The sequence below is a fragment of the Morone saxatilis genome, unplaced genomic scaffold, assembly GCF_004916995.1.
Source record: "Morone saxatilis isolate NCDOM2014 unplaced genomic scaffold, NCSU_SB_2.0 Contig23, whole genome shotgun sequence".
Lineage (NCBI taxonomy): Eukaryota > Metazoa > Chordata > Actinopteri > Moronidae > Morone > Morone saxatilis.
The window spans coordinates 16,988,424-16,999,800 of record NW_023339796.1 but is presented as its reverse complement, the minus strand read 5'-3'; the positions used below and the strand labels follow the sequence as shown (position 1 = coordinate 16,999,800).

General features: G+C 39.5%; 2 protein-coding genes across 3 annotated transcripts in view; one reads left to right on the top strand and one right to left on the bottom strand.

Annotated features, from left to right (window-relative positions):
• The window catches only part of LOC118334781 (receptor-interacting serine/threonine-protein kinase 2-like), a 10,413-nt gene extending 4,405 nt beyond the window's left edge, over positions 1-6,008 (bottom strand). The window contains exons 1-7 of one of the 2 annotated variants that reach the window (XM_035670845.1): positions 5,593-6,008; positions 4,254-4,407; positions 3,375-3,542; positions 2,557-2,714; positions 1,484-1,533; positions 1,207-1,368; positions 216-301 (exon numbers count right to left, since the gene is read on the bottom strand). In XM_035670845.1, the coding sequence (XP_035526738.1) occupies positions 216-301; positions 1,207-1,368; positions 1,484-1,533; positions 2,557-2,714; positions 3,375-3,542; positions 4,254-4,407; positions 5,593-5,837 (1,023 nt within the window). In that variant the 5' untranslated portion in view covers positions 5,838-6,008. The remainder of the gene's footprint in view (positions 1-215; positions 302-1,206; positions 1,369-1,483; positions 1,534-2,556; positions 2,715-3,374; positions 3,543-4,253; positions 4,408-5,592) is intronic. The other variant, XM_035670846.1, reaches the window with a different exon arrangement.
• A 359-nt stretch (positions 6,009-6,367) lies between these two features.
• Positions 6,368-9,980, top strand: LOC118334782 (sorting nexin-16-like). Its single transcript, XM_035670847.1, has 7 exons — positions 6,368-7,828; positions 8,174-8,260; positions 8,657-8,805; positions 8,896-8,965; positions 9,046-9,182; positions 9,281-9,465; positions 9,622-9,980. The coding sequence occupies exons 1-7, from the start codon at positions 7,511-7,513 to the stop codon at positions 9,657-9,659; spliced, it is 984 nt and encodes a 327-aa protein (XP_035526740.1). The 5' UTR covers positions 6,368-7,510; the 3' UTR covers positions 9,660-9,980.
• Positions 9,981-11,377: the final 1,397 nt, after the last annotated feature.

Here is an 11,377-nt window from a genome sequence, read left to right as displayed (position 1 = left end):
GTAAAAACCTCCTGAACAATAAACACTGAAGGAAAACTAACCAGGAGACGCTGCTTCCAATGGCGGCACTGATGGTCAAGACAACTCCCGTGATTCCACGCTACTTCACAATGTCATCAGAGTTCATCTTATGTTTTGTTTTGATGTGAAAGACCCTCTAGTGGCAGCAATTACATATTGTATGTTTAATCACTTTTAACTGTCTTCTGACTGACCTTTGACCTCTTGATATCCAACACGGCCTCCAGGAAGTCAATTTCTTCAAACTTCCTCACCATGGGCTCCAGCTCAATCAAACACTCTGAAATGGCAGTAAACACATCACACCTTAACGGTATATCACACTGTGAAATCAACTAACAATAAAGGACAAAAACAGCTTTAACTGGTGTCACTTTTTTGTGATTTGTTTGCCATAACTCCCTTAACTGGGGGTGAAGTCATTGGTGACTCAAGTTGAGTTTTATGGTTTCAGCACATTTACTGCAAGAAAATGATGACAATGATGATCAAGCCTTTCATTCTTTCCGTCACGTATGCTGCAGTATGTAATGTAACTGTGATGCAGTGACTCTGCATATTGTGTGTGTAAGAGAGAGAGAGTGAAAATGAAAGAAAGAAGATAAAGTGCACTCTTTTTTGTCTTGTAATTGACAAAGATTATTGTCTTGATGTGTGGTAATCTAAGTAAGTAAGTAGGTACTGTCCATGATTTGGAAATGAGATGAAACATTTCTATAAATGTCTGAATGAAATGACTGAATGGAAAACAACACCACATTCATGAATCTGCTCTATCTTCTGAATTTCAAAGAGTGGCTTTGATTTGATCAGTTTTGGTTATAAAGAGTAGTTAAAGTGAGTATTTTGATTGTGAATTTGTATTATACTTATACACATACATATACTTGTCTTAACCACATTTTTATCATGTTATCAAAGCTTAAAATACCAAGTTTTTGTCAGGTTTTCAGCTTTACCATTTGCTGTCCTGAAGTTAATGATCCATGAACAGGTTTCATTGTTTACAAAAAGAGTTCAGCGATATAACAGGAAGCTGATACTTTGTCCCTCAAATTTGCCTACTACTCAAGATGAAGAATGATGTGATCCCGAACTGAGACAAAGGTCAAACCGATTCAGTCATCATTTGAGAGGGTGGAATCTGTAATCCTCTGCCAGAAATGAATTCCTGTGTGAGCTTACTGAGAAAGGAAGGGCGTTCATCAGGGTTAGAGGTCCAGCCGCAGGTCATTAAACCAATGAGGGTTTCTCTGCTGGGGATGTCAGCGGGCAGACTGTCCAGACTCGTATCAGGACGCATCCCACGTAGCACACTAAACATGATCTGCATGGGGTTGGTCACCTCTGACCACACAAACACACACATAAATCAGTGGTTAGTCTGGTATCACCACGAAAGCTCAAACTCCAACTGAACAGAAGTGTGACAAATCAAGTGTGATATAATAAAAAATTTTACCTTCAAACGGAATTTGCCTGGACAGCACTTCCCACATAATGATGGCATAGCTACAATATAAACACCATGCAGAGAATCAGTTAAGGGAAATAAGAGTTACATCATTCTGTTGGACTGGTATTCCCCTCCTGAGCCGAGGGACTTTACAACCAGCTAACCAGAGCGGCTGCTTTGAGGAAGAGCCTAAGAGACTGCATCAGCCACAATCCACAAAAGATTCACATTAAGCCACAAAGGAAAGTGGATTCATCAGACGTTTTTTTAAACTTATTTTGTAATAGTCACCACTCCCTCTCTCTGACAGATTCCTGGAATCGGACCATTTTCCTGGCACGATCAACAGTTTTGGTATGCTAACAATCCAACCCGATGCTGGCACATTGTCTCACCTTGTCAGTCAGGAAAACCTCGTGCTGATATCAAATATAGGGCAAATATTTACTCTCAAATACTGAAAACATTATCAGAGTAAATATTTACTCTATTACAGTAAACATTATCAGAGTAAATACTTTACTCTATTACAGTACATTATCAGAGTAAATATTTACTCATTAAGTAAACATTATCAGAGTAATATTTACTCTTACAGTAAACATTACAGAGTAAATTTTAACTCTATTAACAGTTAAACATTATCAGAGTAAGATATTACTCTATTACGTTAACATTATCAGAGTAAATATTTAATCTGTTAGTTTTTAAATAGTGCAAAAGTCATCAAGAGTTTATCCATTCACAAATTCTGCACAATAATCTGACCACTGAGCGACTGAACATCATGTACTTAAAACATATTTAGATGAAACTGTAGGGTAATTACAGTTCACTAAAATGTCTGAATGACTGTGAGTCAATCTGTTTTCAACACCCCACATATTATAGTTTAAAAAGAACTAATAAAAACTAAACTAAAACTAAACATTTTTAAATAAGAAAAAACAAAATGATACAAACAAACCCACTCTGGAAACTAAACTAAATTGAAAACAATGAAAAATACTAAACTGTAATAACTCTGAACTCGTGTTAAGGATAATAATTATTTCTAATTACTAGTTATTGGGTCTCACCTGTACATATCGTGTTTCACATCGGCCCGGCGGCTCTTGGATGGTTCGTACCTCTCAGGGGGCATGTAGATCACTGTGCCCCCCATTTCTGTGGGCTTGGACCCTGAGCCTTTACTGACGGATAGCTGCCGCCACTTTGAGAGGCCGAAGTCTGCAATCTGAAAAGGTTTTTAAAGTTGAAGTTTAAGTTTTTTACATGACAGCTGAGCTCCGAAAACTTCAGCTATTGTCCTGTTTCTGGTTAATAAGGACTCACTCACTTTCTTTTTTTTTTTTTTTTAAAGCTGCACTTTTTCTACAAGGTAAAGGGTAGACTAGTTAGGGCCCCAACTAACAATTATTTTCATTATCGATTGCTGATTATCTTCTCGATTAATAATTTTGTTTAAAATTTGTTCTTATTTTAACAGACCAACAGTACAAATCCCAGAGATATTCAGTTTACTGCCATATATGACAAAGTAAAGAAGCAAATCCTTGCATTTGAGAACCTTAAACCAGAGAATTTATGGCATTTTACTTGAACAATGACTGAAAAGACCATCAAAATAGTTCATTAATTAATTAGCTGATTTATTTTCTGTCCAATAATTGTTTCAGCTCTCACAGTAAAGTATGGTTTCTGATGGTCAACATGGAAATTCACTGAACATGTGAGATAATACGTTACCATACACACACACACACACACACACACACACACAGACACACACACACACTATTACACACTGTAATAATGAAAGTAACATGAGTAGACAACCGCACTCACACATTTGTTTTCACATTCACGTACAGTTCATCCGGTAACAATTTCTTACCAGCACACATACCTTCACATGAAATTCCCCGTCCAACAGTATGTTCTGTGTCTTTAAGTCATGATGTAGAAGGGGTGGGTTCATGTTGTGAAGGAAGTTGACCCCCAGGGCAATCTCATACAGAATCCTGAGTCGCAAAGGCCAGGCAAGCCCAGGGTACATGTCCTTCTGTAGGCAGAGACAACAGACAGGGGAAGAAATATCAATAAAAGTGTCAATAAAAGTGTCAATAGAACATGTGTTTAAAAAGTGCAGAGAGAAGGGATGTGTTCAGCTTTATTTAGACTATAAACCAAAGCTATGCAAGAGCATAAAATGATAAAGGGTTAGAAATTTTACAACCCCAATACAAGTAGGAATTTCCCTTAACTATATTTGTCTGCTTTCTTAATGGCTAGGCTTCTGTTGCCCTGCTTGTTTCAAAGTGTCATCATGTCCAAGTTTCAGTTTTGCCGTCTTACAGGCAGGAATTCAATGGCATAGAGGCACATGATGAGTGATTCATAAAGGAGACAGAGCTAGATATGGAGCAACTTGCCAAAAAGAACAAAGACTCTTTCACGCAAGCCATTTTGGCAAGAAAAGTGGAAAAACAAGAACTACAGAGGGTTTAAGGTGTTCTCAATATATCTGTGACTGTGTTACTGGATAACACATACAACTTTATGTTATGTGGTTCAATAGTGAGTAAGTCAAATCAAACCACTTCTCTCCATTTAGTTACATATTAGACAATAAAGCCTTGCCTCATAGCTAAGGAAAGCTGCTGTCTTTTTAAATCCTAATCCGTTTAATTCCTTAAGACTGAGCCTTGGATTATTATGTGAGGACTAGAATGAACAGCTCTTGGTGTTATAATGATGGATGACACTGAACTACCTCGTGGAGCAACAGGTCCAGAGAGCCATTGCTCATAAACTCTGTGACTATGCAGAAGAACTCGGGCTCGTTGCAGATGCCAAAGATCTGGATGATGTAGTTGAACCTGGCCTTGTGGAGCACCTCTGCCTCCTTCAGCAGGCAGTTCCTCTCTCTGAAACACAGCCGGTGATCAGTCAGTCTTTACTCTCAGACGGTGACAGAAAATCCAAAACAGTGATGACATCTGAAGTGTTAGAGGGAGCATGACACAGGGATGAATCTCTGAAGGTGACTGCTATGTGGGCTAGGTGATTTGGTTAAAATCATTACCAGAATATTAATCTGGATATTAACTTACTTAACTAGTGAAACTATCAAACTGATGCTTAAAGCAGTGACCTGTGACCCACTGTTATGTTTTAGGTAAGGCCAACAACGTCTTTATATGTGCTGAACAAATACATCAAAGTTATTGTCCATCCTAAATTGTCACTGCATCATTACACAGGGGAGTAAAGGGTCGCTGTACACAAAATACGTAAGAGTCACTACACGTCAGACGCCATGCCAGTAAAGGCGTATTCAATTGAACTGAGCTGAATGAAGCAACCTGGCAGCTGGTTCAAAGAGAAAGTAATGATGCAACAACAACAACAACAACAACAACAACAGGGCCTATTAAAGCCTGAGGGATTAATGAGCCAAGCCAATATACCAGCTGATATTAGCCAATATATCAATATCGGAATATATGTGGGAAGATATGTGTAAGATAACTTAGCAACAGTGTTTTCAGTCACATAGTTGCCAACAATAGAGCACTGACATGAGGACTTTAACCACGAAACATCCTGTTCATTAAATAGCTGCCATTATTCTGTATCAACCACATGTAATCAATCATTATCAAAACATATTGTTATGTTTTTAAAAAAAGGGGAATATAAGCTTTGAACACTCAAATATAAATAACTGCCTGAAAACTACAGCAGCTGTTTGTCCCTTGTTGTTGTACAGGGAGCTCTGTGAGACCAGAGATACACTTTCTCTCCTTACACAACACACAGTGAAGTAAGATCAAATCATATAGAAATGTCATCCAGACACACACATAGACAGAGCAATGAAACAATGAAACAATGAAACAACACCTGCAACACTATGAAAACATCTGATTCACGTGACTTCCACCTCAACCAGTTGTCATTTTCATCATTACATTTTCTGTAACCCCTCACTGGAACAACACAAGGAAAAGTGCCTCTATCTTTACACTGACGGCAGTGTAAAAGTCTTCCAAACACTGTGCATGGCCTAAACTGTTGTTAAATGAGGCGACCACATCCACACGGGGTACCTTTCTCCAACAGGACAGTCGAGTTTCAGGCACTTGATGGCCACAGTGGTCCTCCAGTCGCAGTGCTGCGCCTTGAACACGGTGCCGAAGCCCCCCCTGCTCAGGTAGTACAGGTCTGTCAGCTTCTGGTAGGGGATCACCGGCAAGGTGCTGGTCAGACTGCCAATGTTCACACAGCCCATAGCCGCGGACGGCTCCATAGCAGGTAGTGAGCCTTTACCGGGAAGTCTCTGAGGATTTATCATCCACGAAGAGAGCCGCTGAAAGCAGAACTGCCCCTTTCTGGTAAACGCAATGAGGAAGAGCTCTCTCTTAAAGGCATGCCATAATGTCGCTGACTGCTAGCAGGCTAAGCTAACGTTAATGTAGCGGAGGGGGGGAGGAGGAGGAGGAGGAGGAGGAGGAGGACGACTGCTAAAAGACACCGATAAACGGTGCACCGGACGAAGACCTCCGTGCACCCGAACGACTAGAGTTTAACGGAACTTACGCGCGTTCATGTGCCCGTTTATTCACGATATGCTGCCAGGCTTCACGTACCCAGCTGTCACTGAGTCACAGAGTCACAGAGTCACAACAACAACAGCAGCGAGCTGCGGAGCTCCGTGTCTTTAGGGCAGGTGGGTTTGTTGTTGCTAATGACGACACGCTTCCGGGTTTTTTGCGAGATGCGTTCAAGGCCGTAGGTGGTTTGGCCGCAGACAGTTGAGCTCAACTTTATTTTATTGTGGGGCTGATTTTCCAAACAGACCAGTGAGCACATACAGAAGTTCCTGTTTCAGAGAGGACCTACAGACAGGGACAGGTCTAAATGTGATGATGGAGTATGTATAGGTCGTTTGAATAACTACGTTACGGCTTTAAAGTCACTTTTTTGTTTCAGTTTCATTTGAACAAAGCCGTCCTCTGAGCCTGAACTACACTGGTAATAACGGGGTTTTTTAAATGTTGGGCATTTCCCAAACGTGGGGTTTTCCCTCAGAGCTGTTGTTGATGCGATGTGTGAATACATCTAAAATTAAAAAAGTGTAAAAACTTCATGCTATTAAAGTTAAGCCTCACATCTCTACAAGCTACTTTAAGCAATAGTAAAAAAAATAAATAATAATAATACACCATACACAGATACAATTTATACAATATAGACCAGAAGCACACAATTATTATGAAATAGTCTATGCAAATAAGACAAAAATAATATAGATAGATAGAATAGAATGAAATATTTAAGTAAATCAGAAGTGCAGAAACTACCATTGGCTATAGTAAAACTATAAATCCTAAGAATGTCACACTTGTGGGGCAATATAATTTCATCATAGAAGAATAAACAATAAATAAATACCAAATACCATTAGGCTTATATTAAATATATACAGTGTTACTAAGAGCGATCCATACAGTGCCTATATACTGTTCTAATAACCTTATTCTTGCCTTCTTATTTCACTATTTACAATTGTATCATAAAAGGTCCAGATTTAATACATTTCCAATCAAAATATTATTACTATACATTTGTTCACTTTATGACGTTTCATTGTAGGTTTGTTGTTTGTGTTCTATCGAAACAGGAAGGGATCTCTTGGGGGATGGCCAACATACATTTATGACACACACTTAAGCACATGTTTGCAATGTCTCTTGTAATCTGAAACCCTTGTGAATCCGAGAGTGTCCACAAATCAGTTACCACCACGTTTTAACTGCTGCTTACGTGGATCTCACACAATGTGCCTTGTGTTTTTGATGATCCAGCAAGACTGTCAGCAAAACATCCCCTGCACAGCTCAGGCAAGGAACAAAAATTGCTGTTGTAAGTAGGTTACTACACTCTGTCTGTCTTTGTGTGTTGTATGAATTTACTCTTTCTGCTTGTTAACGGAACCAAAAGCTCACCAGGTCAGGACCACCACAGATGGCTGTCCCCTTTGTTCCAGTCCCAGTGAACTGGTCTGGAGCGTGCAGGTCTTGGACCAAGAGGGGGTCTCCAATACATACTGCTTCATCCATAAACTTTGAGCCCTCGCTTCCAGGAAGTATTTCCTCGGTGAGAGGAGTTGGACCACGGGGTGCTGCAGCTGGGGCTCTCACCCCAGATGACTCCTGGTGTAGATCCAGAGGAGACGTGTTGGATGGGTCCTCCACTCTGCTGGAGGGTGATGGGTGGGCAGAGAGGCCCATTACCCCGACACTGCTGGGCTTCGAGATCCTAGAGGAGAGGGCCAAGTTTACTGTAAGGAGTTAACAAGTCTTTGTGTTTTCAGATGGACACAAGATGAATGGATGTTTGTAGACGCATGGACTTTGATCCTTTGATCATGTGATCAGGATGGTGCCATGTCATATGGGCATCATATGACTCTTGTTTACATATAACTAGTGTGTGTGTGTGTGTGTGTGTGTGTGTGTGTGTGTGTGTGTATGTGAGCAAAATCAGTCACACATGTGAGCGTGTCCGAGTGTTTTGCAACAGAAGCTGCTCTTTAAACTCCCCATTTTCCAAAGATACTGACAATGTGCAGATGCTTTCTGATATTACAGCTTATTTGTGGTGCTTGTGTTGGCTTCTGCGTTGTAGGTTTATAAGATCCTGGTGACAGGGTGTCAAGGAGACAGCTGGGTGATCTTCAGAAGATACACTGACTTCTGCAAGCTCAGTGACAAGGTGAGAACCAAGTACGTTATGGTCTTCAGTTAACACCAGTAAAAAGTCGGTGTCATGGCGAATGGACAGAGGTTTGGGCAGTTTTTTCATGACAATCCTCTAATATTTCCTCATGTAAAACTTGAAATGATCATGAGAGGAAGAATCCTCACTTGTTTTGTTCTTTTCCATGTGAAGTTCAGAGCACAGGGTCCAAATTGTTGGACAGATGTTCAGGATTACACAGTTTGCTGCTTCCAAACATTGTATTTAGTCCAGCACACATTCATCTTTATTCCGCTTGTCTACACCTCACTGTGAGTGCTTTTGGCACCATGAACACTTTTGACTGTCCCTGATATTGTTGCCATGTTTCTTTTCTGTTTTCTAACCCTTTCCTTCATTGCTTTGCTGCAGCTTAAAGAGTTGTTTCCCAGTTTTAGCCTAGCCCTGCCTTCTAAGCGCTGGTTCAAAGACAACTATGATGAAGCGTTTCTAGAGGAGAGGCAGACTGGGCTGCAGACGTTCCTGCAGAACCTGACGTTACACAAAGACATCATCAGCAGGTGGGTGTTGTGGCCCTAACAAGTCTGATTCCTTCAGAGATCGCACTTAACCTTGTTTGATTTGGAGTTTATAATCTATTTTCTCCCCAGTGAAGCTGTCAAACACTTTCTGTCTTTGGTTGACCCGCCAGGTCCTTTTGACAGTCTGGAGGACAGTAGGGTGAGGTTTCTTTCTTCACAAAATATTGCCTCACTGGCTAAATGTGTTTGGTAATCCATTGGCTGTCGTTCTGAATTCAGGCTTTTTGTGAGACTCTGGAGGAGACTAACCATCGTCTTCAGAGGGAACTCTTGGAAAATCAGAGAGACGTTGACATGTTAAAGAAGACACTGGAGGAGAAGGAAAACCACATCAGACACCTGGTGAAGAAAGTCAAGTAAAGATGTGTCTTTTGCACAGAAATAATAGAGAAAATAATTTACTGTACTGTTCTATACATTTATACATGCATTGAAATGATTACCTCTTACACAGATCCCGGCCACTTTCTACTGAGAGCTTTGAGGATATTTTCCAGTTAACAGCTTTGATAACAACAGACACCAACACACACACAGAAGGAGAGACAGATGTGAACGGATCTGAGCAAAAACATACAGATGGAAATGAAGAGGCGGACGATGACAGAGGATTCTTAAATCAAACTATGAAACAACAAGGTAAACAACCCTCTAGTCCTCCCACATTCACTCTTTATTTTACTGCTCCAAGAACAAAAAGTTTCATCCCAAAGTTTCACATTTAAACTGCCAGCTGATGTTAACTAGAAAATGTAAAACATTCATTTATAAGACTGTGTGCTTTTTTGACTCTAGGGGACAAGGTCATGAGGCCTACTAGTGGTCATCAGTGAAACCGAAGCAGAAAATCCACAATGACACATTTTCAGTTTCTGCTCTGAAGCATCTGCAGACGCACAAGCTCAGGGTAGAAAAATGGACAGACCGACTTCTGTCTACTTCAATATCATTAATGAAATGTATTAGTTACACTACTAGTTACTGGGGAAAGTAATATTATTACTGTTATATTATGGTAAGTTACTGCCCAACACTGACCATAAATACCTCAAGATATCAAGCTTTGTCTGTATTTGTCTGTATTATGTTTCGTTGAAAAGGGAACAATCTGCTCCCCTCAAATGTAAATATTGAACCTTGTTATTCATAATGTACTGAGCTGATGTGATTTCTTGAGTTTTAAAGCAAACGATATTTATGACCAGAAGGTGGCAGTGTATTAACAATTTCCAAAGGCAAAGCTATTGCACCTGAAGCCGAGATTATGGGAACTAGATGTTCTGTTCTCAGGACATTTCTCTAAACCTTGAACACAGTGCTCCTTGATAATGGACTGAGATGATGTTTTTTCTCTCAAATGGGAATAAGAGCTTTACAAATCAACAATCAAATGTGTGTGAGTGTGTCAGAGCCCATCCAAGCGAAGCCTTATTCATAAAAGCCTCATTATCAGAGTGAAGAGCCATTTTGTTTCACTTCACTTATTCTATATAAATCGCTGAATAAATCACAGGCTTGGGCAGAGACTCAGACGTCTGGAAACAAGCTCCATTCATACTGCCACACTAAATGCATTTGTACATTTTATTTGTATTGTACAATGAAAGCATTCAATTTGAAGAAAACAATACTGAATGAGCATTGTAAATGTAAGAAAAAGTCTAAGGTTAACAGTGCTATAGTGACATGAAAAGTAATAAACAGCGGAAAGTAAAATAAGATTAAAAATAAATCAAATCAAATGCAAAGAAAAAAATAGAAAGGGATAAAAAAAAAATTTTTTTTTTTTGAAAGCTGTAATTGGCTGATAACTGAAGGATCTGCACTTATGGTACCTTACCAGTGACAAATGAACAGGAGACTAAAAGCAACTAATACATACATTGATATATTTCATAATATTACTACACAAGAGCAAACACACAATTATAGCACTAGTAAGAAGTGTTGACTGTATCAACCAAAAATGACCAAAATTGCTGTATTTGACAGAGACTTGAGTTGAAGCTGGTGACTTTAGACTCAACTTGACAATAGAAAACTTGACTTGAGCCTATTGACTTGGAATGACTCCACAAGGCCAAAGATTAAATATTATATTACTAAAAAATGTGTAGCGAATCACCTCTTCTTAGCAACTGGCAAGACTTTGAATAAATCTGACAGCAGCCAATCGTATTGCACAAGCAGGAAAATGTGCAGACCAGCAGACAGACAAAAATAACTACTTGTTTAAGACTTGAAATTCAAAGTTTCTGACTTGGACCTGACTTGTGACTTGCAAAACAATGTCAAGAAAAGATGAAGGTAAAGAAACCCCTAACAGCATAAAAAAACATGAGTAATTTTGTTAGAAGTATATATATAGTTGTTGTCTAGTGTTTGTCTATTATAAAACCTGTTAATATTTATAATTTGGTAGTGACAGTTTCTAATTGCAATGGTGGCACTACCTTTTTGTTAACATCTGGGTCACAGATGGTATTCTTTACTGGACTTAAATTATAACAAGGCTGCGGTATACAGTGATAGTAGTGACAATCTTGGAGGA